The 27,864-nt window shown below is 37.2% G+C and overlaps 2 protein-coding genes across 12 annotated transcripts in view; one reads left to right on the top strand and one right to left on the bottom strand.

Moving 5' to 3' along the window:
- Positions 1-10,861, top strand: part of psmd1 (proteasome 26S subunit, non-ATPase 1) — a 46,039-nt gene extending 35,178 nt beyond the window's left edge. For both annotated transcript variants that reach the window (XM_055217552.2, XM_055217553.2), the window contains exons 19-25: positions 560-662; positions 5,619-5,788; positions 6,283-6,375; positions 6,488-6,574; positions 7,649-7,831; positions 9,463-9,617; positions 10,698-10,861. In XM_055217552.2, coding sequence (XP_055073527.2) covers positions 560-662; positions 5,619-5,788; positions 6,283-6,375; positions 6,488-6,574; positions 7,649-7,831; positions 9,463-9,609 — 783 coding nt within the window. In that variant the 3' untranslated portion in view covers positions 9,610-9,617; positions 10,698-10,861. The remainder of the gene's footprint in view (positions 1-559; positions 663-5,618; positions 5,789-6,282; positions 6,376-6,487; positions 6,575-7,648; positions 7,832-9,462; positions 9,618-10,697) is intronic.
- A 12,780-nt stretch (positions 10,862-23,641) lies between these two features.
- acap2b (ArfGAP with coiled-coil, ankyrin repeat and PH domains 2b) overlaps positions 23,642-27,864 on the bottom strand; it is a 58,056-nt gene continuing 53,833 nt past the window's right edge. For 7 of the 10 annotated variants that reach the window (XR_012366061.1, XR_012366059.1, XR_012366062.1 and 4 more), the window contains 2 exons: positions 24,788-27,241; positions 23,642-24,642 (listed from right to left, as the gene is read on the bottom strand). Coding sequence is in view for 3 of the 10 variants with exons in the window: in XM_073862211.1 (XP_073718312.1) it covers positions 24,560-24,642; positions 27,180-27,241 (145 nt within the window). In the remaining 7 variants the exon portion in view is untranslated. The remainder of the gene's footprint in view (positions 24,643-24,787; positions 27,242-27,864) is intronic. The other 3 variants (XM_073862211.1, XM_073862212.1, XM_073862213.1) reach the window with 1 other exon arrangement.

Raw genomic sequence — 27,864 nt, 5'->3', positions numbered from 1 at the left:
ACTTACAGATGCGATTAGAGAAACACTTGTCTAAAGCAATAAACCGTGTGAGGCCGGGATTTACACTAAACAATGACTATTAGCTGTTTAATATTGAAATGCATATTTTATAATATTTATTTATTTTAAATATTTTAAATATTATTTTTTCTTACATTCCAATCTCATATTAATTTTTCATATCAATATTCCTAAAAAATTAAATTTGTGTTATTAGATAGGATGTATTTGCATTATTGTGCTATTTTATTGTCATATATATAATCAGTGACATAAAATCTTAAAAAGTCTTAAAGACAATACTATCGACCATCGCCATTATTTCTAGGCAATTTACCGACTTATGAAACGTAGCTATCGTGCAGGCCTAGTGGACGACACTGCAGAAGTATATATTAAATCCGCCGTTTGCCTACCTCAATGCTATGTGAAAGGACAAAAGTATAAAGATGCATGGCCAGTTTTGAATTCACGTTTTTAGTATTTGCTTGTAAAATGTTTACATGCATGTCTCCAGTAATTTATTAATTAATAACCTGTGCATGGCTTTTCTCTGCAGGTGAACCAGTTCAGGCAACTCTACTCAAAGGTTATCAATGACAAACATGATGATGTGATGGCCAAATTTGGGGCTATCCTGGCTCAGGGCATCCTGGATGCAGGTGAGTAATAGGGATGAGTTGAGTTAGTTTATATGTCATCCAGCAACATGGTTGACCAGTGAGTTGATCTTATTTTAAAGTGTTTGGTGTCCAGGTTTTAAAAGATGAACTCAATTGCTTGCTTTTTATGTCAGCAGTTAAAACTAGTAAAAAAAATGAAAAACAGTTGTTGGCAAAAGTATATTGTCTCCTTGTAAACGGTGATAGTGTTATTGTGTATCAGTTATCCCAAGTATCAGTTTTTTTTAAATTAGAGAATGCTTTTTAAATTTTAACACATTTTCTGAGCTCCCCAAAGAGTCAAAAATGGGAGGCAAACCTGGAGCTAAGAAAACAAGCATACTTGGTATGCATGCCAAGACAGGGAAGTTCATTTAAAGTTGTGTGATAAAATGATGATGATACGATTGTGACAGGAATGCAGGATTGGAAACCAGATAGCACTGCTTCGGCTTTGTGCCAATGCAAGCAAATCTCGTTCTTCTGTCTCCTGGATGCTTGCCTATTAATATTTAAAGAGTGCATCGACCTTCTAGCTGCTCTTGCCACTGCTTTCCTAACATCAGACCATAAACCTACACGCGGCAGGTCGTAAGCCATATTATAAATGGGGCAAACATTTCACATGGAAAGTACAGTAATTGTTTTAAATGACGCACTGGGACGATGTGTTAACCTTGTCTTGTGATCTAAATTCCGGTCAGGGCCGCTGCTCTCATTATGTGCGACTTCAGGGCTGCAATCACAGACTCCTGATTTATATACATGTCATACAGCCACAGGCTCATTGAACTTTTCACATTCCTCCACTCATTATCATCTGCTTTGAGTCATTTGTCTTTACTAAAATATCATATATAGACTTGTTCACACCGAGAACAATACTATAATGAATTTCTCTGTATTGTTATAATTGCGGTGTGGGCTTGACCAGTGTTTCGAATTGTCAAAGATTATGGGGGTCCCCTAGCTAAGCCAACTCCCCCTCCCATCATTATAGGGTTGCCGTGATTTCCCAAAGTAAGATGTGTTCCTGGATTATTTTGTTGGTCCTGGATCAACATTTTAATCAAAGAAACCTCAAATTACCCTTAACTCAAACCGTAACTAATTCTTACCCCTTAAATTAGTTTTAAATGTATATATATATTTTTAAGCCCCTATCCTAAATCTAACAATCTGTTAATTCTTCCAGAAAACGGCGTGGGGCGGAATTTGAATTTATTTCAGACAGAAATCTTTTGGATTAGTTTATTGGAAAATAATTGGCAATTTCCCAATATTGAGGGACTATAATCTGCATCACCCAAATAAGACAATTCTTTCATATATCCAAGGTGAAAAAGAAGTACACTTCCAAAGTGTACTTAAAGTGCTCTATTTTTGCGCACTAATTTTGTACTTGTATACTAATAATTCTTCTTTAGTACTTTAGTAGTTCATATTCATGGTGTCTCAAAATAGCACAGTTAAGTACACTTGGATGATCTTGAGAACATCTTAAGAAGGACTAAAGATGAATTTTTGGTGTATTGTGTACAGGGTTGGTGTGCGAAGGTGGAGCACTTTAAGTACACTATGGAAGTGTACTACTTTTTCACCTGGCATTACTCAAATTTATGCCATAAACAAACATATCAGAGTGCTAAATAAAAAAATGGCAGCATGTTGATTACTTCAAATCTCACTTATTTGTATAAGTCTCATGACAAAACAATCAAATGAATAGTCACGGGACACAAGATAACTAATGACGATATCGACATACTGCCATGTTTGAATTTAGCGCTTTAACATATCGATCGAGAGGCGACAGCATAGGTCTGATAAATAATAAATACATGTAAATAATAAATAATTGTACCAAATGCATCTGTACTTTATGTACATTTTATGGGCGGCAACTAGGGCTGGGACAAACGATTAATCTAGCGATTATTTTTTCGATGCATCGATTAATCTAACGATTCATTTTATCAGTCCGATTCGACTTCGATTCGATTCTCGATTATCTCCCCATTAATTAACTAATAGCAATTTATACATGTTGATTTACATATCTGAATGTAAACATTTCAATATATGTTTATTGCTCTTAAAATTTAAAAATATAAAAAGACTATACAAGTGCAAAATAATGCATTCTTAGTCAGAGGTAGCATTCAATAAAGCGTTTGCAGTGCATTCTGAGTAGTTTAGTAATTGTATAAAAATCTCAAGTTCAAATTACTTCATTTTACATGCATTTATGAGCAAAACCTCTTCAATGTGCCTTTTGATGGTCAGTGTAATTTTTATAACTTTTGTTTAATCCACATTGTTTTCGTGCTGTTCAAGTACATTTAATGACAGATATAAACAGAATTATAGACTTAAAGCAACACCAAAGAGTTTTTTTTTACTTTAAAATAACGTTTCCAAAAAAGTTTCAGTGGTTCATCCACACAAAACAGGGTGAATGGCACTTTCACATTCGCTTTGCAGCCCTCTATCGGCCGAAACCGCACTAAAGAAGTTTCCAACCGTCGGGTAGCGGTCCTGTAGTTCGAGTGAAAACTACAAAAACTTGCTTTACGGCAGACCTACAGTCCAATCAGAGCCAGCTATGCTGCAGTATTTACGACAGTGGTAATGAACAATTACGCTTCCAACCTGTAGGGGGAGCAAAGAACCAGAGTTCTTTAGTGTTGCTTTAAGAAGCGCATATATTATTAAATCTTTTTCTCTTAAGTTTGTTAAGATAGATTAGGACTCATTTACTGCTGGACAGAGAGTGAATGAAAGTGCAGTCTTCCGGCAACAGTAACATATTTCATTGCTTTCTGTTAAATTGCTCAAATGACTTAAAAAATGTTTAAAACACACTTGGCATCACATTCATGATTTTATGGTAAAATGACACTTTTTCGCGTAAATCCACAAGCATTTAAACCATAAACAAAGCACTTTCACTTTAATTGAGCGTGAGCAGCGCAGCAGAAACAACGCAGAAACGATTGCAGCACTGTTGCTACAGAGCCGCGAGCTCGCGCTGCTCATGCGGCGGAGTACATGATTGTTAACATGGGCGCTGAAAAAAATGCGCGGCCGCAGGCACTGCTCATCTTTGCTGTGTGAATTTGTGAAACCGGCGTGGACTGAAGCCACTCGCGTTGCTACTACTCTACGGCGCCGCCTTTTTAGGTCTGACGAATCGACGCGCATATTTTGCGTCTACGTATTTTTTGCGTCGACGTCGTCGATTGCGTCGACGCGTTGTCCCAGCCCTAGCGGCAACGGCTCAGTGGTTCATGTAGGTTTTCTACAAACCGGAAGGTTGGTGGTTCAACCCCCGGCTCACCTGACCAAAGCCGTTTCTCAATATGCGTTCTTGTCTGTACTTGCGTTCTTGTGGACTTGTGAAACGTCATCAGTCGCGGCCCAAGAACTGTTCCAATTCAAAGTTCGCATCAAGCCCAAGTTCACATAAAATCCCCGGATGTGTTCTTGATCCGCCCATTTTATCGAGGATGCATCAGAGGAGACTTGGGTGGACTTATGACAGTGAAGTTTACCCAGAATGCATTTCGCGTCAGGAGTTCGTTCTTCCGAGTCTGAACTTGCAAGTTCGAACTACGAAGGACGCAAGTCCGAGGTTGGCGTACTTGGTATTGAGAAACGGCTCAAGTGTCGAGGTGTCCTTGAGTAAGACACCTAAACCCAGCTGCTCTCAACAAGCTGGATGGCACCTTGCACGGCTGACACCGCCATCGGTGTATGAATGAGTGAGTGAATGGGTGAATGTGAGGTAAACTGTAAAGCGCTTTGGAATGGCCATGGGTCTATGAAAGCGCTATATAAATGCAGTACATTTACTATTTTATTGTAATATATTAGGGCTTTTTAAATGGTCCTGCCACAGTAACAGATTTTGCATTGTTAAAGAAATGCTATTGTCCATGCCAGATTTAAATTGAAGCCAATTCAGTCCTCTAAACTGATGATACCATTACTTTCCTTATCAAAATCTTTGTAATGGACACATCCACACCTTGTTCCGTTCTGGCACTTATTCGTCACTCCTGCTATTGTCTTCTCAGGGAATTAATGGGTGGAGAAATAATCCTTTGTTTTTGGTGATGACCTTCATGTCATTCCAAATTAACAGCCTAGTTAAATATCAGCTCTAGCATACAGCTGAACAGTAACGCTGCACTTGTTAAACTAACTTTGTCTTTATTTAGTAACATCACAAATAAGTGTTTTGTCCAACATTAAAAGAAAGTCTTCAATTAAAATCTATTTAAGATGCCGGATCCAGAAGTATTAGTTATACAAGTACAAACACAAGTATAAAATCAAGACCAATGGTGTAAAAGTGAATTATTTTTTTTCCGCGTGTAGATACATACAAAGTTAATGTAAAGATGAGAATAGATGCACATTTTCACCAAGCAGAGAAAGTTTCAACTTGAGAGTGAAATTTGCTTAACACAGTGTCATCCAAGCCAATCAACGAAGACCTTATTGGCATGTCCAGTTTGGCACATGCGATTGTATGTACAATAGAGGAAAAAAAGTGTAAATGGAGTAAAAACTTGAAGTTGCCCTGCAAGTAATCTAGAGCAAGTAGGGCGATGGGAATATTCGCTTTTGGTGTGCACAAATCCATAATAGTCCAGTTACCAAAAATATTAGTGTTATATAATGAAGTGCTTGACTGTGGTAATATTAAGTCTGATTTAGCTGATGAGTTTTATTTTAAATTGACCTAAAAGGAACCATTTAATTTAAAAAATCTGATTTTATTTATTAATTAAAAAGAATACATTTAGCATTTAATCTCAAACCGAACAGAACTCCAGAAATAAACTAAAATATACTTTTGTCTGCAGTAAGCATCAAATGATCTGTAAAACCAATTGGGTGGTCCTGCTGATAAGCATCTAAACTGTTTAGCTTTCTGCTCCTTTTCAGGTGGTCGTAATGTGTCGATCTCACTGCAGTCACGTACAGGCCACACCCACATGCCGTCTGTCGTGGGTCTGCTGGTCTTCACCCAGTTCTGGTTCTGGTTCCCCCTCTCTCATTTCTTGTCTTTAGCCTTCACACCCACGGCCATCATTGGACTCAACAAAGACCTCAAGGTATACAGAAATGATGTATCTTCCAACCTTACCCAATAGTTGTACGTTTGCACACTGTACTTGCGTTTTATTTGGACTGGAGATACAGACATTCATGCAGTTGGACCTCACTATGGCAAAGATGGTTGATGTTGGTCATATTTATCAATAACATTTGTAATACTCTATTTTTATATCTTGGGATTGAAAGGGAACATTTTTATCACGGTTTTGGTAACTACAGCTATGTTTTTAAAGCCATATCTCAGACAACCCGGGAGCAGAGCAGAATGTAAAGAATGTAAATGCATCATAATGTTGTTAGCCATGTTTTGAAACAGACTTCATTTCATATTAGTTTTGCTTTAAAATGCTTGAAGTCGAGTGGGTCCCCCCCACACATCTTATCTAATTTATAATCAGGTATTTTGATCTCTGGTATGCTTAATCTAAGCCACATCAGCATCTACATCAGAACATATAGGCTTATTTGTGTGTTTCTATGACTTAAACAGATGCCCAAAGTGCAGTATCGATCCAACTGCAAGCCGTCTACCTTTGCCTACCCTCCACCCTTGGAAGTTCCAAAGGAGAAAGAAAAGGAGAAGGTCTGTATTGTTAATTTCTATCTAGTCAAGTCTTGACCTGAGACTCACGCATTGAGCTCACAATGTAGTCTCAGATTTCATGGTTTGTTTTGTCTTACTGTTCCTCTGTCAGGTTTCCACTGCAGTTCTGTCCATCACAGCTAAAGCCAAGAAGAAGGAGAAGGAAAAGAAAGAAAAAGAAGAAGAAAAGATGGAGGTGGTATGTATGCCTATAAGCAGAACTTTATTCACACCATGCAAAGCACTTCCAGAAATCTTCCACATCTCCTTTAAAAGGAAAAAACCCAGCGTTTGTTCCTGCATGCATTTGAAAGCCTTTCTGTTTTACCAGCCACTGCTTAAGACTCCCTATCAGTCGTCACTATTTTCTGTTGAACTAAAAAGTTTCGTTGAAGCAACCACAATGAACTTCATGTTCTTTCGGTTTTCATGGTTATTGAATCATGACCAAAGTGAGAGACTGAAGGGTTTTGTTAGGCACGGCGTGAAGCAGAGCAACCCCTTCAACCGTTACTTATTCACCATTTAGCAGTAGCCTGTTGTTCTTTGTATATAACACAATACAAATATTAAAGCAAAAATATACACATCAACACAACTTTCATCAAGTAAAATCACTAAAAGCCTTCCTTCCGCTGTAAAAAAAAAAGGCCCTGAACAAGAGAATGTTTCACAGAATCATTGGGTGGTAGCTATTGACCAATCAGTATCAAGGACTGTAACCATTTAAAAAAAAATTTTTTATAGAAGATAGGAAAAATATATAAATATATCTGCTTTCAAGAACTAAATAAGAATCAATGTCTTTATTATCATCTGTACTTTGGTACAATAAATTGTTTGTTTTGTCAATTCTACAGATAGGCAAGAAGGGCACCTCTGGGTTTGAGTACATTACAAATTATAAATTAGGGATGGGTGATATGATAAAAATATTATATCATGATGTAAGTAATTTTATATCATGATAATGATATATAGCCCAACAGTTATTTAAATACATGTAAAAACATTCATTTTTCATAACCATGCGCACAGCAATGTGACATGAGCGCGTAACCTTGATATAGACGATTGTCCAAAATCTCTACTGGTTGACAAATTTCGATTTATCATACTTAGCGGTTTATCCCCCACCCCTAAACTGAATATACAAAACAGAATAAACAATTAAAATGTTATATTTGAGCGCTAGATAAGCGTATGCCTGGTAAATTCACTTTTTTACCAATGTATGTGTCAGGAGTGTTTAGTCATTCATTCTCTTATGCAGGAAACTCAAGCCGAGGCTGAGAAGGAGAAGAAAGAGGAGGAGAAGGAGAAAGAGAAAGAAAAGGAAAAGAAAAAGGAGCCAGAGCCCAATTTTCAGATGTTGGAGAACCCGGCACGTGTTATGTCCGCCCAGCTCAAGGTTTTGACTATGCCAGAGACCTGCAGATACCAGCCATTCAAACCAGTGAGTATCACACATTACACAGCGCAAACTGTAGAGGTATGACCAGTAAAACTTTAGTTAAAGGTTAAGTTCATGTAAATAACTTTCACCCACACAACCGATGTAACTGTACTAATGCTACAAGTAAACCGTATTAGGACTATGGATGTTTATTTCAGTAAATTTTCTCGACTGACAACCGCAGCTTGTTAACCAAACATTAACCGGTAACTGATAAGATTTTAATATTAAAGGGACTTTTTTGAAAATAGGCTCATTTTCTAGCTCCCTTATGCTGCGTTTACACCAACCGCGTTTTAGGCATCAAAATCGCGCCTAGTTTGCCGCTTGAACAGTTTAAATGCATTTGCGCGTCTAGAGTGAAGTAGTGCCATGTGGTTGTCTGTTTGCAAGATGACTGATGTTGATTCGCATCAAACGCAAAATCCACATTGCGCCATTGAGGCCGAATTGCGTGTTCCGCACCAAACGCCTTATCCGCGCCGCGAGACCTCCAGACGCCGGTCAACGCGTCTTCACATTGACTTAACATTGAAATCACTCGCGCTTCACGCCTCTATCACGCCTGGTGTAAACGCAGCATTAGAGTTAAACATTAAAGTTTTACCGTTTTGGAATCCATTCAGCCGATCTCCAGGTCTGGCGGTACCACTTTTAGCTTAGCTTAGCATAATCCATTGAATCTGATTAGACCATTAGCATCGCACTCAAAAATTACAAATGAGTTTTGATGTTTTTCCTATGTAAAACTTGACTCTTCTGTAGTTAGTTCTGTAGTCCCCTTGGTAACTTTCAATAGCAGGGGATTTTTTTCGGGCACTGTGTAATATCATTGCGCCTGCTGCAGCCATGGTACGGCAGCAAAGTCCTTGGTTATTACGCCGGTATATAGTTCCTAGCCATATCGGCCTAGAAAATCACTATTTTTTATTTTCCGTCGACCTTAGTACACAATTGTAATTAGAGAAGAGTCAGGTTTTAATTAGGAAAAATATCAACACTATTTGGTCATTTTTGAGCGTAATACTAATGGTCCAATCAGATTCAATGGATTATGCTAAGCTATGCTAAAAGTGGTACCGCCAGACTCAGAGATTGGCTCAATGGATTGCAAAACGGTAATAATCAAGTGTTTAACTCTGAGGGAGCTAGAAAATTTCTAAAAAAGTTGAGTGTCCCTTTAAATTGTCATTGAGTAAAAATAGAGTTGACGGTTGTCTGTGACCTGGTAAATACAAACATTTTATTTAATTTAAATGTACAAACAGCAGCAACAGGTCAACAACAGAACCAGGATTCATATATTATAAAATTTGTACGCACTGGATCAGTCCAGAGGATCAATATCCAAATTTGCAACTTGTCCTACTCACGCCTGGTATGCGACCTTCTTAAGTCTTTTTACATTTCCAGGTTTAAAGTGCCAAAGAAAATCTGTATATTTTTGCTCTGGCATCTTTTACCACAGTGCACACTTACGCTTTACAGTACAGATCCTGTAATAATATTTGAAGGATTAGATTTAGGAAACTTAGGAAGCTTATGTTGGATTGTTATAATTTCAAGACTTGTACAAACTGGCTTACAGTGACAATATGACACACTCTTGTGTCACACATTGTCATCCACAGCTACACACCGGTGGCATTATAATCATGAGGGACACCAGTGAGGAAGAGGAGGACCTTGTGGAGCCTGTGTCTGCCCACGGGCCCAAGATTGAGGAGGAAGAGCAGGAGCCTGAAGCCCCAGAGCCATTCGAGTACATAGATGAGTAACCCAACAGGTACATTTCTGCACCAGCCTCTTCTGTTAATAGTTTAGAAGGGAGATTTTCCTCCATAGCAGGGTGAATGTTATCTTTTGTGATTTTGGAGGCATTCTGGGTGGGGTTTTTTTTTTTTTTGGCATAGTTACTCTATGCACAGCTCAGAGTCATCACTTTCTGTAAAAAACATTAAAAGCTTGCCTGTCTTTAAAGGGACACATTCTCATTTTCCAGCCCCACAGAGGTTAAACATTTGATTTTTACAGTTTTTGAATCCATTCGGCCGATCTCCGGGTCTGGCACTACCACTTTTGGCATAGCACAATCCATTGGATAAGATTAGACCATTTGCATCGCGCTCAAAAATAATCAGAGTTTCAATATTTTCCCTATTTATAACATGCTATTATAAGTTACTAAGGGGGACTATTTTTGGCTGCTGCGTAATATAATTGCGTCTCCTGCAGCCATGTTACAGCAGCAAAGTTCCTTGATTATTACGCCAGAAAGAGAGTATAGTTCCTAGCCATATTAGCCTAAAAAATTCGTAAATGTAATTTTCTGTCGGTCTTAGTACACGATATAACTACAGAAGAGTCAAGTTTTAAATGGGAAAAATATAGAAACTCTTTGGTTGTTTTTGAGCGCGATGCTAATGTTCTGTTCAGATTCAATGGATTGTGCTAAGCTATGCTAGGGGTGTTACCGCCAGACCCAGAGATCGGTTGAATGGATTCCAAAACGGTAAAGATCAAATATATAGAAAACTTCATGACATACAACAACTCAAAAACAAAAAGCTAAACATGTCACATATCTTTGGAAAGCTGATATTCTTGTTATTTGAATGATATAAACCCTTTTAAGATGCAATCAACACAGCAAGTACAATTAGTCATTTTATGTGTTTTTAGCCTTTTTAGGAATGCTTCGGGGTTAAACTCCTTTACATAAATTGTTAGCTGTAATATTTGCCTTTGGACTGAATAAATGTGATCATTTGTTTTACAGAGACAAAAGAGGTGATACTCTAAAACTGTATGTGTGAAACACTTCACTCTGACACGTTTATCATCAAATCTCTTCTTTCTCTTCCAGGTGGAGTTAAAAATTGAGTTTCCAGCATGCTCCATGCTTCATGTCCACTCCTTCACCCTCATGTCCTTTTATACGTTATTTCTTCCACCTGGTCTGCCATGGCCAATTGGGGAATGTTTTACATGAATCTCAGTTATTACAATAAAATATACACGTTCAACACATGAGATTGGGTGCTTATTTTTATATTTTATGGTTTATTTGTGAAAAGTCATTTTTGTGATTTACTTATCTACATAATATTATCCTGCATTATGTAAAATCCTTGATATGTGACCCATGCTGGCAAAATGAGTCGGAATGCGCACAGTGTAATTTTGACCTACAGCCAAAAGAAAGTATAAATGTCAATTTTGGTTGAAATTGAGGTTTTCATAAAAATAAGTACATTAAGCCCTTATCTATGCACTAAATAGTCCTTAAACATCTAAAATTATCTTTATTTGTTCATTTCTGAGAGGTGCACCGTCCTGAATGCTTAATCTGATACAAAGATCAAAAGTTTGGGACCTGATTGATGTTATTAAGAGAGTAAGACATGAAAACGATCTTCCTCGCTGACTGACAGATCCGATGCATGCACACAGATGTGTGAGCACACAACCCCGATATATGCACATACAGTTGTGTTTAAAAAATAGCAGTGCAACATCAGTAACCTGATAATCCAATGTTTTAGTAGTAGTAATATTTCTGCATTGGATTTAGTAGTGTAATAGGAAAACAATAGACCATTGGTAATGGTATCCACACTTATTGTTCTGAGTTATAAACTCATTTATTGAAAGTGCAGTGATCAAAATAATAGCAGTGTGAAGTTTAATTAGAAAATTAGTTTTTGTAAAAAAAACGGCTCGTTAAGGAACAGCATATTTGATTAAAAAGTTGATCTTAGAGGGGAAAACACATAAAGAAATGCAGCAACGTATAGGATGCTTAGCTAAAATGATGTCAAATGCTTTGAAATTGCAACAAAAACCCAAAGCACATGGAATAAAACAAGCAACTACGGTTAATACAGATTGAAGAATTGTCAGGATGGCAAAGATTCAGCCTTTAATCACCTCTAGAAAAATCAAAGGTGATCATAAATTATCTGTGAGTACTGTGACATTCAGAAGACGTCTAATTGAAGCGAAGCTATTTGCAAGAAGCCATCGTAAAGCAGTATTGTTGAAATAAAGGCATGTCCAGAGTCACATCAACTTGCTCAAAAAACATGGCGTAACATTTTGTGGCTTAATAAGAGAAGAAAATTTATTCTTTTGGGGTTTAGTGGTTCTCGACAGAACCTCAGGTGTCCCCCAGGTACTGAATATATGCCACATTACACTATAAACACTGTTTAGGCATGGTTGTCAAGTTCTCAGGGGATTTTACTTTACTTCTGCCCAAACTTGAAAAAGGCCTTGGCCATCAACAGGGTAAATGGAATCAACTCAAACGGCTTCTTTTTAATCTTCTTTATTTAGTTAGATTCTCATGTTCAATTAAGAATAGATCTCATTAGGTAAGATGTGGTATGATTAGGTAGGGTTGAAAACCTTTACAAGAAAAACAAAACACAGCAATTACTTAAAGGTATTGTGGAGGATTTTCTTTTTCCGGGTGGATCATCAAGACTATTGGTCCTCCTAGTTGTCAATCAGGAGTGTTGCACATTTGCATTTTTTAAAAAGTGGAGAAGGCGGTTCTTTTCTAAAATTCGAGAAAATCTTCCGCTACACCTTTAAAACTGCCAACCAAATATACATTCATATAAATATACAAATATATATAAATATACACAGATATAAAGTTTTCCTTAACCTTACATTAATTTAACATGCAACATTATCTCAAAAAAGCACATTATTACTCACAATATTATTCATATGCTACCACCATCATGCTATTACATGAACTAACATAAGCACAAACAGTTAGAGAGTAGCTACATCCACTTTAGCACTTTTACCATCAATTTGCATTTAATGTTAAACTATTGAAAAATGTTAACATCAAACCGTTATCCCACCAGTAGCATCCCTGGTAAAGTAAAGTTTTTCCCTGCTTCACCATCTATCTCCAATAGCAGTTCAACATGTGCTTCACAGCTTCTCACTACATGTGCTTGAAGATGACTGCACTTCCTGCTTTCTGGCATAAGGACTATACAATTTCCACTTCCCTTTTCAAAATAAAAGTCTATTCATTTTTCAAAACAAAAGTCCCTTAATAAAAGTCTCCATGCAATCCAACAGCACACCTCCCACTTGAGCTTCTGGTTCCAGAACCCAAGGAGGTCACATCATGTTTCTTTGGAGCATGCCAGATATTCTCTTCATTGCTCCTCCACTGGAATCAACACAACAAGACGCCTGGCGTCTCTGTGTAGGATTGTAGCAGGGATCTTGTTGGAAAGCTTTTTCGCTGCTGGTGTACTTCTGCTATGTTCTTCATGGGATGGCTTCTTAATCATGACTGGATAGCTGGGAAATGTCCTGACATTGACGTCTCTCACGACTCCTTTCTCGTCGGGACATGTACTGATCACTCTGCCTAATTTGAACTGACCTCTTAAAGCATTCTGATCTGCAAGCCAAACAACATCTCCTACTGAAACATTCCTCTCCTTCGTATGCCATTTGCTTCTAACGAAGAGGTTCGGGCCTGCCAATTGACACCACTTCTTCCAGAACTTATTTACTTTTGACTGGATCACTCTCAGCCTTTTGTTAGGGTAACCCTCAAACTGGAAGTCTCCTGGGTCTCCCCTCATGCTCGCCCGCCCCAGCAGAAGGGAGTTTGGAGTGATATACTCCACACAATCCTCTTGGCATTGTGCTCTCGCATCTACAGGCCTCTCATTGGCCAGATTGGCTGCCATATACACAAACGTCTGGAATTCTCCCCAAGTGAAGACTCCATTGCCACCTACATTCTGGAGTGCTCTCTTTACAGTCTGCACTGCGGCCTCGGCTGCTCCATTTCTATGAGGTGAGTCCGCAGGATGGATCTTCCAGGTCCACTTGTGCCATGCTTGGCCGCCTTTTACTCCACTCCTGATTTTTCCAGGTACTCCAGGAACTGATACAGGTCTTCAAGGGCAGGTTTGTCCCTGATAAAGTGTGTGCCTGGGTCAGACCATACTTTGCTGGGGTGTCCCCTCAGTGACATAAACCTCTGATAGGCTAGTAGAAATCCTTCTGCAGACATATCACTGACAATATCAGCATGAATGGCTCTGGATGCCATGCAACTGAACACGATACCCAACACTTTTAACCTCACTCTCTTATTCACCTCATCTTTCACTTCATATGGCCCAAATAGATCCATGGCAGTGAACTGAAATGGGGCTGCTGGTGCGGTCCGTTCAGGTGGTAAATCACTCATTATTTGTTGCCATCTCTTTCCTCTCACTTTTCTGCAGATGACACAACTGTCCACTACTTTTTTGGCTATCCTTCTTCCCTTAACCACACAGGCTTTTCTCCTCATCCTCAACAGTGTTCCTGCTATACCTTCATGATTTACATTGTGTGCTTCTTGTGCAAGCAGTGTAGAAATGCACGCATCTTGGGGAGAATGGGCACTAAAGATTTATCTTCTCTGAAGGCCTGGATTCTGCCGCCGCAGAGAAGGAGTCCATCTTTATCCTTAACCACCACTAGCCGGTTAAGAGTAGTCTTCTTGAGCTGCCAATGAGAGAGTTCTGAAGGCATACTCACAATTTTCAACATTGAGAACAAGAACTTTACAATCTTCTTTTAAAGGGTGATACCTCCTACTTTGATTTCTTTTGGATCTGATATTTTAGGCCTAGACAGCAGTCAGCAGCCTGTCTCACCCAAGCAATGACATTTACCAGTCTGTACAAGCAGCTAAATCTCTTCACCTCCAAAAGATTTTTGACATGTGAACCAGTAAGTGCCTTCCTCATTGCAGCTTTACCCTGTCTCATTGCTGGATCCATTTCTGATGCATTAGGGTAGACAGTTAGGTGAGTAGGTTCGTCACCGTTCCTTTCAACAGAGACTTCAGCTTTGGTGTGTTCCTGGGAGGTGATATCCTTGCGGCATCTTTTCACTTGACCTCTTGTCATTGCTGCTAAAAAAGGCCTTCCTCTGTAGCTTACTAATGCTGTCCCTGGCATCAGATACCACTTCCCTAGCTGACTTTATTGGCCATTCTTCTAATGGCTTCTTCAAAAAATCTGGCCCACTTTGCCATGTCTTTTGCAGATCCTCCAGAGAAGCTCCCCTTGTAATGGCATCTGTTATATTAAGGTTCCCTGGGATCCACCACCAGTCTTCAACTGAGACAGACTTTTGGATTTCTCCTATTCTGTTGGCAAAGAACATCTGGTAGCCATAGCTGTCTCGCTGAATGGCTCCGAATACTGTCTGGCTGTCAACTAAGTGAAACCAGTGCTCTATCTCCATTCGACCATGCCTCTCCACGTACTTTCTCAGTCTGGCTGCAAACACAGCACCACAGACCTCAGCTTTCACAGCATCTCCTTTCTGGTCCAGTGGTGTCAGCTTGGCCTTGGATTCCAGCAACCTGATGTCTATTCCTTCATCTGTTTCCCATCAAAGGTACAGAACAGCTCCGTAGGACTTGTCACTGCCATCTGAGAAGGTAATAGCCCATGGTTTCCCCTTCCAGCCTAGTGGTGTAAGGCTTCTCTGAAACTTTACTTGTCCCAGTTGTGCATACTGTTCAAACAGTTTGATGGCCTCCTCCCTAAGGCCCTCGGAAAGCGGCTTCTCCCAGGTGTTTCAGCTAGATTTCCATTCCCCGTTTCCTGAAACGCTTTCCTCACGAGAATGGCACCTTTCTGCTTTAGTGGTGTTACCAATCTAATTGGGTCATAAAGCCCAGCAACCTTACTCAGCAGTAGTCTTCTGGTGAGAGGATAAGGTGTCTTTGATCTCACTTCCTCCATCGACAGGTCTTGGCCCGTTCTCATCTTCCCTCTCCTTCTGGAGAAATATAGAGTTTGTATTCCTCTGCTAGATACCCAATGCCTAATGCCTTGTTGTCCTCATCTCTCATCTGATTTGGCAGGACAAGCTTTTTGTGCGTCTCAGAGAGCGTCCTTGATGTGAGGTCTATCACTCCATTTTCCTGCCTCCCACTTTGCGCAGACTGGACCCATGGCTTCAGAGAAAAACCACCTGCTTGCAGAATCTCCTCAACCTCCTTGGTCACTTCGCTAAGCCTGTTAACATCATTGTGGGATGTGAGGACATCATCTACATAGCTGTCTACCTCCAGCACCCTTCACGCCTCCTCCAGGTGAGGAAACTTGGTAAGCCTTGATGTTTCATGCATAGCCAGCTGTGCTATGCATCCAGCAGGCCTGTTCCCTATATTCACCCTCGTGATGTCATACTCCCCAATCTCTTCATCCTGCCGGTCCCTCCAAAGAAATCTGTGCAGATGTGTCTCTTGTTCCTCCAGCCACACAGAGTTATACATCTTCCTGATGTCTCCTAAGGCTGCATGTACTCCTTTCCTAAACCTTAGCAGGACAGCTCTGATGGGGTTCAAAACATCTGGCCCTTGGAGCAGCAGGTCGTTCATGCTCACTCCCTTGAACTTTTGACTGCTGTTCCATACAAGGCGCACTGGAGTAGTGACTGAGTGGGGACCAAACTGGTCCTCTCCAGTCCTCAATCATCTTCTTTGTAAGTCTCTTTGGAGCTCCGCGGTCAACCATCTCATGAACTTGACCAGTGTAAGCAGCAAGCCACTCTGGTTCCTTCCTGAGCCTTTTCTCAGTTCTTAAGAAGGTGGCCTCAACTCCACTTTGATTATTGGGAAGGCAAACAGGGTCCATTATGCAAGGATACCTCGCATCCCAGTGTGGAGACTTGCTGTGTTCGTCCTCTATGATGTACTTAAGGCCATCTTTTATTATTTCGAGTTTCCTCTCCTCTGCTAAAGTCATCTCCTTTCCTCCAGGCTGACAATTTCCACAGCGACATCCACCACATTTTGGCTCACAGGCTGCACCGATACTATCCCATTTCCACCACTCAAGGAAGTCACGGTGAGTTGCGGCTGTATGCCTAGCTTCAACGATGGTGTCTTGAATGTAAAGTGCCTTTGTCATAAAAAGGATTTCAGCAGGGATCTCCTCATATTTGATGGCAGCTGTTCTCATAGAACGAGCAAAGTGTGTCTTTGATTCATGTGCCGCCATGTCAACTTGCTCAAACAGATCAGGGTGGGCTCCGCCCACTGTCTTTCCAAGAGGACTCTCCCACAAGACAAGATCTCCCACAACTTTTACCCTTTGTGGGGCAAGTCTCCCCTCTCTGTGACTTATGAGCAACTCAATCTCCTCAGGTATTCTTAGTTCCTCAAGTTCAACTTCAGGGAAGAATCTCCTCAACTCTTCAGGTCTAACAACCTGATGAACTTTGGCAATCTCCTTCAGCCCATAACAGATTAGTTCATGGGCCCTCTCAGTTCCCTTGGAGGTTCTAATTCGAACTCTGAGGAGGTATCTTTTTGTGGCTACTTTGGTCGCCTGTGCTTCTCAGATGAAAAGAACTGTCTTAGAGATTATCACTGCAAGTAAACACAGACTTCATTCAAACCACATTGAAAGTGATAGAAGAAAGTTTTATAAACACATTTTTTTCAATATTTTTATTAATTCAATTACATTTTATTTATATAGCGGTTCTCACGGTTGTTTAATTGTTTCAAAGCAGCTTTACATTAATTAAAGCAGATGAAAACACAGAAAAGCAGTTTTTTGTTAAAAATGCCCTTAACATGGTTTATATAGAACTGAGTGACTGTCTGGGTTTACTGGGTGTCTGTATTTAATGGTATGCGATCAGAGGTGTTCTTTTAACACCTCATATTTTACCCTGTCCAAACTGATTGTTTAGTCACACATTTACCCACTGTTTATTATATCCTCTAAAAGGAAAGGATTTTTTAAGGTGGTCATTTACCATATGTCTTTTACAATGTGGGTGGGATCCTTTGAACTTAAACCTCAGGAAAACTGGCCTGAGTTCTGAGAGGATATTTATGTATCCTTTATATTTCCTCTATGTAATAATTTATGTATTTGTATTGTAATAGAGAAGACAATTGAAGTCAGGACCCCAGGTTGTAAAATTACAATGTAAAAGAAGCGCACATGATCAAAAGTCATTGTATGCTTTTATTTAGCCTCTCGAAATCACAGTACTGAGAAGTCCATAGCATTGAGCTCAATGGGGCGAATAAAAATATATGAATGCAGATGAGATCACTATGTCATTACACGTTTTATTTGTTGATCTCTCTGATAGTCCTTTATTTTGTCCATGTTTGGAAATATAACCATAGAGGGCGATGAGCACTCTTAGGGCAACAAGGGAGATGTATTGTTATGACCCTAAAGGGTCAACGTGAGCTCTTGGAGACTTTGTCTGATGCATAAGTGTTGGCTAACATAAATACCTCTGTACCTTTCTGCCGTGGAGTCATAGTCTGTTGAAGCTGCATTGAATAACCATTGATGACAGAATGGATGGCAAGAGCAACTCTCTTCTGTTTGGTCAGTCAATATCCTGGCCAGTGCGGTGTTGGCCTCTGTGAAACGTTTATGACCGGTGTCCAGGCCCTGGAGGTGGTCGAGAGCCTTGTTTATTGTACTTGCTTGGAGCACTGATGGACATGCCGGGGACAGGGATGACTGTTGTTACTCCTACAGTCAGGGAATTTGTGAGTCTTGGCAAGGAACTGTAGGAACATCATAAATACGGTCTAACAGAACACACGCAACTTAGACCAATGGTAGGAGTCATTCCCGGGATATAATGGAGTAAAACTACAGAGTTATCTTAAAAGTGAAGGGTGTAAATCCGCTCATTCAGTCACAAAACAATGACTCAACTACAGCAGAGCTTCTCAACTTGTGGGTAGCACTGTGGGATAAGTTGGGTTGGGCAAAGTGACTTGGTTATAGGTTTTGATATCTTACCAAAGCATTTTGGTATTGCAAGTAAACCTAGTTTAATCATGCAATGACAAAGATTATAAAAACTACTCTATTTAAAGAGAATGAATGTGGGGTATTTTTTGCTTTATTTCCATTTAAAACTTAATCGGTAGATCCTTAAGTTAAAATGACTTACAATGGTTTTATATCTTATAAACACAAAAATGTGTGTCATCCTCCACCAGTACATTATAAAACAAAATCCACATATTTACAGGAGAATAAACATCATATATAACTACAGAATATTAACATATAAAGGGTATCAAGTATTGTATGAGTTGTGGATGGATTGTCTGTCATCTGTGAAAAGTGTGGAGGGGGGTTCAGCACACAGCCTTGGGGGATGCCGGTGCTCAAGGTGAGTGTGGATGTTGTGTGTTTGTACAGTTTGATGATCTGGGTTACACATTATCCCTTTCACACATACAGTCTGGTAAATTGCAGTTAATAGATCATGTGTGAACAGAACCTTTCTGGTAAATCAGTGCTGCCAATTTAGAGGTTGTACGATTGCCAGTAATTTGTTTGTTTATAAGAATCAAAATATACTTGTCAATAATTAAAAACATATGTTTTGGTATAGGAACCATTAGATTTATTGTTTTGGTGACTAAGAACAGTTGCTCTAGATTTATGTTTAAAAAACGGCCATGGAAAACATATTCATCTGGTTACTGTTTATGATGTTATTTAAATATGAGCAGACCCTGTTAACAATATATAGGACACAGATAGCCTCATGGGCAGCGCACTAATTAAATAAAGCTACACAATAGAGGCTTCTGTATTGGTAAAGCTTTGGGTTAGCCTGTCTTCACGCTTACATTGTGCACAGCTGGAAGCCAGATTTGCTGTAATGAATTTAGTAGATTTTCCAACGGATTGCTGGCCAGCTGCTGGGGTAGGGAGGACGAGACCTCTGGGACTCTGATCTTAAAATTGTCTCCACTGGAAAAGCAGGGGGCCGTCCCATTCTGGGAAGTGAGAATGAAGTAACAGACAGAAGAGAGAGATGTGTGGATGGGTGGGGTAGTGCAAAACACATTCACAGTATTCCAGCCATTATGTAAATGATTAAGGTGTGAAAGAATGCTGCTGAAGGCATCATTTCATTTCATCTTCATTCATCATCTCATTTCATCTTCATTCATCATCTAGAAAAGGATTCAGCAATGACTTGTTTGCCTTCCCTCTCCTCCAAAATATGAAACAACGATTCTTTCAAAGTGAACTCATTGGTCGACGCAAACCGGCCACTTCTGGAAATGATTTGTGAAAATGTTTGTTAACAAGGTTAAGTAGGCTATGACATCGCAGTTTGCTTTGCTTTTCAGAAACATTAAATCGACTCACATTGAAAGCTTGTGCTGGTGTGGCACCTTTTTCTGGTACATTCTGTAATTTGCTGTTTTATTTTGTTTGTATTGCTTTCATACATCTTCACACATCTTTTGATAAGAAATGACTCCAGGTAGCTTGAAATACTCCATCCTATAGTATATTCAAAAAGTGCCATGCTTTGTTGTTCTTTGCACTTCCTTGTTTCTATCTCATGTGAACTGAATTTAATATTGGTCAGTCAAAGTTAAAAATAACTCTTGATGTTCAGATTGGCCTGGCCGATGGGTGTGAATATGAACAGATATTTATGGAGCTTTTCATTAAGGAAAGGCTCTCTGTGGGAAGCTGACCGCAGATTTCCTCTAAGCAAAGACAGAGGTCCAGAAGATGCTCAGCAGACTCCAACAAGCTCCACATGGATATCATGACACGTCAAGTTACTATGAAACCAAACGTTTTAAAACAACGATTTTAATTATTGGTGGAGTTTGAAAGCAAGCCGTCACCAGACAGATGGTGAGCCTATTTTAGGAGGGATGAACCTCAAAGACTTCTTTCTTCATTCGGTTTGTGGAGTCAAACAACAGGAGTCAGCAATCAAGATCTTGTGAATCACTGTTCCAGCTGCCTTGAGCCTTCAGACAAAAATTAAACATTGAACAAACAGATGGGAACTTTTTATGTCCAGTAAGAGAAAATATAAATTTTCCATATTTACAGTAGCATCCCTATTGGCCCATGTGAACGGCATAACTCGAGCATGTTTGTGTTCTTTCAAGTGAAGCTACAAGAACAAAAATCCACATAAACCATCTCAGTCAATCCATAATAGATATATTCTATTTAAATATTTGTAAATAATTAGGGTGATTCTCGCGAAATTAGACGTATGAGGTGAAACATTTTAATAAAAAACTAAATGCAAAGTAAGAGTATCAAAATAAGAAGCATACAGTTACAACATCTCTTCATGTACTATTTTGCACATGATTTCAAATGACATCATACAAACAAATTTTGATGTTTTTCCACATTTAAGGGGGAAATTTTCATTACCGCAACGTGTCCATGACTGGATTTGGGTTCTTTGACATGGAAATATTTATAATTAAAAAAAAAAAAAAATCAAAAGCTTCAGTGCATGTTATACTATAAACATTTACAGTAAAGAAACGTGGTATTTTGTGATCATTGGTAAATGTAGAGAAAATAATAAGGAATATAAATGTGTCCAAGAAAAATGTTCTCATCCTCCGCATCAATTTTCAATCATTGTTTAAGCCCTCAAGGAACTTACATTTTCAAAAAAAAAAAAAAGTTGGAGGGACATAATGGACTGTGACACTCAAGATGGCTACCAGGTAAGCAGTTCTTATTTATTCTCTCCAGATAAAAGTTGAAATTTTCTTTGTTCATGTTAGTACCTAGACAACTTTTTAGTTCTCATTACCAAAACATGAGTTTGTAAATGCATATATTTAATGTAATATCATGTTGCGGTAATGATCATTTTTGATAATGATAATCTAAAAAATCATTCAACATTCAACAATTTTAATTATTAAGTGTTTTTAAGATACTTATATTTGCTGAGGTGCATGTAGGTTTTTGTCTTTTGTTGGTGGTATAGGCCTCCAAAAACTGAGGTGTTGTTGATGGTAAAGAAATGTTGGTAACACTGGGCAACACTTTACAATAAGGTTCATTAGTTAACTACAGTAGTTAAAATGAACTAGGCTAATAATGAACTGCACTTATACAGCATTTATTAATCTTTATTAATGTTAATTTCAACAATTACTAATACTTTATTAAAATCTTGTTAACGTTAGGTAATGCACTGTGAACTTACATGAACAAACAAATAATAGCTTTATTTCTATTAACTAACATTAACAAAAATTAAAAAATACTGTAAAAAATGTATTGGTCATGGTTTGTTTATCTTAGTTAATACATTAATAAATGGGGGTGGTGATGGTGCAGTGGATAAGACACACGCCTTCGGTGTGAAAGACCCGGGTTTGAATCCACTGTCACACCATTGTGTCCCTGAGCAAGACACTTAACCCCTAGTTGCTCCAGAGGCGTGTGACCTCTGACATATATAGCAATTGTAAGTTGCTTTGGATAAATGCGTCAGCTAAATGAATAAGTAATTAATGTTAACTAATGAACCTTATTGTAAAGTGTTTTTTGCATTAGCCATTCCCTTAAGAAAATTAGCCATGGTTTTACTACAGTTAAAAACATGGTTACTGTAGTAAAACCATGGTTTTGCTAATAGTAATCAATACACCCAAAAAAACATGGTTACTACACTTTTACCACAAAAAAACATGGTTAATTTTTGTAAGATTTGTTCAGCTGCGAGTTGGCATCACCTTTCAAAAACAAACATAAAACGATAGCGAAACTACAGTAGTTTGCTTGTAACTCAGGAAGTGCATTAAAATGTAATATTTGTCCTCAGTCATTTCTAATCTACAGTGTCAGAAAAAAGGTACAATAAGGTTCAATTTTTGTACCTCTACAGGTATACAAAACATAATGCAATGTTGTACTTTTTTGTCTACATTACCGTACCTATTAAGGACCTATTGTGTAAGGTACAGTTAAATGTTACCACTAATATTTAACTGGTACAAAATTGGTCCTTAAGGGTATACAATAGGCCATGAGAATAATATTGTACCCCAAAAGATACTATATTTAAAAGATTTTAATATGTTGTATACCCATAAAGGCACAAAAATAAACCTTTGAGAGTACCACCCCAGTGACAGAAAACATAGTTTTGTACCTTATTTCTGACAGAATAAAGTGGACACCTTTGCGATCTGCACACTAAGTTTTTTCTAGAAAAGCGACTAACTTGATGACCTGTACTTTAAAAACCCTCCTGAAAAAATTTATTTGTCCAACTTTACGTCAGTAGCCTATATTACAACACCTGACTGACAATAACTTTAAACAAAAATCTTTTGGGAAATAAATAATAATTTGAATCCAAGTAATTAGATAAAATTGTTGCACTCTTCTTTCACAAACTGACTACAACAGTTTTTATAAGATTTACTTCCCAACTGGAGATTGTAAGATTTGTCAACCCCAACACATGTTTGAACCTACACATCAATTACAAGGTGTTACTTGACATGTTTTACGAAATTCTGAACCATTGTAAGGGGCGAATTACATTTCACATCTTTTGCGTTTGCAAATAAAGATCGACACGCTCTTTCATTTCATCCAGTTGAAAATACTTTCAATGCGGCTTTCTGAGAAATTAAATCATGTTGGAAAGCAGGGGAAGCGGTGTGGTTGCATTTTCCAAGCGTTTTTAGACACAAAATGTGAACCGGCCATAATGGGTAAAGCTTTCATGATGGTCACCCTTCACAAGCCAATGATTTCAAAGACCAAGGCCAATGTTTATGGAACATCAACCTCTACTAGTAAGCTGTGCATGTGTGCAACATAATAAAACACAAGTTTTCTTCTGAATAGCTTTAAAGAAAATCTAAACATGCTGTGGATACAGTACTTTATATAAAGTTACAATGCTTTATATTTGAAAAAGAAAAAAAAATCACAAAACAACTACTCATAATATATATTGAGATCATTTCAGTCAAACAACTGCAGTAGATACAATAAACTTAAAAATTGCAGAAATCATATACAGATGATTACAAAATACTCAATACTGAATAAAAAGCACAAAACGCTTACATCACCTAAAAGTACCACAAAATAAACAACCCTGCCCAAGATGATGTATGTACAGAATTTACACAATTTACATCCCATACAATGTGATATGATCATGTTTCACTGTATACTTTTTGTACATATTAAAAAATCAATGTGGGAGTGGGATGCACATGCAAAAAACGCTCAAGAACATATCAAATAGCAAAAAAAAAAAAACATGCAACAGACACAAATGCATGCTATTTTAAAATGCGTTTGTTGTAAACTTGTATACATTCCAACAGAGTAGGTCACAGCTACACATGAGCCATAGTTGATAACTAGAAATGGTTGTCATTTACTAAACAGAAGAATTTTGTGCAAGTCGTCTGTAAAACTATTTTTACACAAATTGTCACAATTCCATGTGAACATTTATTCAAGAATGGTTACTGTGCTTCTTGAAAAGATGCATACAAATACTCCCATTATTTACTGTTCATTTATATATAAACTAAAGAATAAACTCTATAATAAACATATGATCATTTACAAAAAGACAGCACATTACAATAAGACTATGAGTGCAATATAATCTGTCACCCAAACTAATAATATATGGGCAAAGATACTGATTTCATGAAAAAAAAAACTACATTTTTAACTAAACTCTGACCAGTACTAAATTTCAAATAAAAATACCACATTACATTATGGAAATACGACATTCACATGAATACATTTAATACTTTACATTACAGGCAATATTCTGCAGCTATCCCAATAAAAAAATGCACATGCACATCCATCATATCACCTTCACTTATGTATAGCGATTGAGTTTATCTGGATCATTTGATGCCATATGTGAAAAGTCTTGGAAAATATCCTGGTATGTTTCATCACCTGTATAAATGAAAAACAAAAGTATAAGCGATTAGATGGTACAGTACAAAAAAAAACAGCTGACCAGCATGCAAGCATGCCAAACACACAACTGCACACTAAGATCCAAACACAAAAAACACACGACTGTAGATGAGCCTCATACCTGCAAAACTTCAGAGGAGAAGCTCAGAAGACAGCAGGTGAATGCAGCAGAAAAGAGGGAAATGTAGATATTTGCAGAATTGAAAAGCTTGTAAAGTGTTTATATATAAATTGTACATCTCTGGCTATTTGTTACATTAAATATGTTTATAGAAACACTGTAGTGAAGTGTTTATTTAGAGAAATGTTAAACTGACACTATTATGTATGGCATTATATCCGGTGCTTACTGACACCATACCTACTGTTGTTTAAGCTTAACTTGTACTGATCCTACTTTAAAACATGATGTTTTTTACAAACATTTCCAAATGAAAAATGAAAACAAAAAACTCAAAGCTGCTTAGAATGATATCACATATACTGTACTGCACTTTAAAATTGTTTTTGGACTTAAAATGTTTAAGTATTACCAAATGGATTTACTGTAACTTATAAAATAAAGTTAAATCAGCTTAACTTATTTCAACTTTATTTTAGCAACTCATCACTAGTTAAAAAAAGTTTTTACAGTGAATACATATTGGAATTATTGACTGTGTTATTATGCGATCCACAATCTTCCTACATTCTGCACTAGTGCACTGAATAATTGTGTCATCTTTACACTGGAGGACACGTAATATTGTATTTTTATACAGTTTGTGCCTGTTTTATCAAACTTCCTGCTCTACTGCGCCCCTCTGTGACCAAAACGAAGATTTGCAGCCCAGACAGTTTAGCTAAACTATTATGATTTAAGCAGCGAATCTATCAACAGGTCCTATCCAATTTGGCACTTAAATTTAAACAAAATAAAATTAACAAAACATTTACATTCATAACAATATAATATTCAGGTGAATTTTCCTTTTCTTACATTTATACTTAAACAAACTCTGATTAGATTTACATTTGTTTAAACAATTATCTAAAAATCATGTTAAATAATAGTATAATTCTATATCAGGTATAATTATATAAATACATGCAAAACATCCGTTTTTTAGTATGTTACATCTGTAAACTTTGTACTAATGTGCAAGTCTGCTACATAAAATCATCTACAAAAATAACTTTTTTAAATATCCGTCTTAAAATAAAACAAATAAAACTCTTTAAAATACATGATAAATATGTTAACTATTCACAATTATTATTCATGGGTAAACGAAATCTCTCTGATCTGACAACAATTCTAGACAGCTTTATTTACATAAAATAAAATTATCTGTATTAGGAAAGTGCCAGACAAACGTCTGTGCTATTCAGCACTGAATTGTAAAGTATATTTTAATTCTTGTATTTGTATTAAATTGAACTGAGGTAGCAACAAGGAGGCAGAATTAAAATTCGAATCTGAATTTAAGGAAACAGAATTAAAATAAATAGAGGTGTGTGCCTTTTTTAATCAACTCCAATAAATGTAATCTATCAGTTAAGGTGCAGAAACACCTTAACAACGATCAAGAGAAATGGGAGTAATTTGAGTTGAATATCAAGTGTTGTTGCAAAGGGTCTGGAATATTTATGTGAATTTGATATTTTAGTTTTTCTTTTTTATAAATTTACAGACATTTCTAAAATTCTGTTTTCACTTTGTCATTATTGGGTACTGACCGTAGATTAATGAGAAAAAAACATTTATTTGCAGTATCAGGATGCAACATAACAAAATAGAAAAAGTTAAGGGGGTCTGAATAGTTTCTTAATGGAATGTATAGAACATTATCTAGCAATCCTTTCAGAAAATTTAGAAAAAATATATATTTTTAAGTTAACAAAACTAAACGTTTTTAAGTCTGCAAGGCCTACCAGACTGTGAAATAAATCTGTTTAAAATGCAATCTATAAAAATTCAGTATATCATATATTTAATCTATTAACTTTCATTTTATAGACCAGGCTGGAAAAAATCCAGAATTCCAGAATGTTAATTCAGTAAATTTAACTCTTTGTCATTTTAATTTAATTTAATTTCTAACTTAACTTATGAGGTGTGGCAGATTCAATTGATAACACCGTACTATTAGACACAGACAATATTTGCATTACATTTAAACACTGTAAATAATGTATTCATAAGGCATATGCGTTTAATACTATTTTACATCAAATTCACAAAGCTATTTATTGCATTTGTTCCAGTGGTAATAGATTTTGACTTACTGTTTGTTTGATGTTTTATATTAAAATACTAAACTACATGAACCCATCCTGGGGTCAAATGAAGCCCAGCTCCATATACCTGCTGTGTACATTCACAGATATTTTGCATATGATACAGGCGTTTATGATTTGGGCCTACTGTACTGTACTGTAGATGTGTTAGGAGTCTCCAAGTTGTAGGTTAATAAACTCTTCCATACACTTTCTGTACTGTATTTCAGTAGGACTGTTAGAGTTATAATGACCTGTCTGACTGTATGGACCCTCTGATTCACGCATCTCTTCATTCATTTTGGCCAATCGAAGCCTGTCAAGAGATAAAGAAAATAGTTTAACACAGTAACAACTCATCATGTTTAACATTTTCAGTTAAACACATAAACTTAGTGCAGCTATCACTTCTAGTAATATTAACTCTTTCCCCGCCATTGACGAGTTATCTCGTCAATTAAGAGAAAACATTAATAGAAAACATTTGCATGAAAACAAACATGCTACAGATTTATAAAATAAAACTGAAGCAAAATATTATTTTTTAATTTTACACTCCGTGTATGTTTTGATAATCATTCTGAATCTGATCTTTAACAAAATTCCTTTACAAAAATCCAATTATTTTAGCTTTTTGCTAAAGAATTTATATATATATATATATATATATATATATATATTTAAAAAAACCTAATATTTTATAATTTTAGTTTATAAGCAAAGAAAAATATAGATACAGATTTTTCTTTTATGCGTATTACAGGTCTTATATGTCTATCCAACTGTGTCAAATGATAGAAAGACAGATCAATAACATATAAATGATAAATATATACAGCGGGGAAAATAAGTATTTGACACATCCGCATTTTTATCAGTAAGGGTATTTCTAAGTGAGTTATTGACACAAAATTTCCACCAGATGTAGACATCAAGCCA

This window comes from Misgurnus anguillicaudatus, chromosome 23, assembly GCF_027580225.2.
Source record: "Misgurnus anguillicaudatus chromosome 23, ASM2758022v2, whole genome shotgun sequence".
In the NCBI taxonomy this organism is placed as follows: domain Eukaryota; kingdom Metazoa; phylum Chordata; class Actinopteri; order Cypriniformes; family Cobitidae; genus Misgurnus; species Misgurnus anguillicaudatus.
This window is presented reverse-complemented; position numbering and strand designations above follow the sequence as displayed.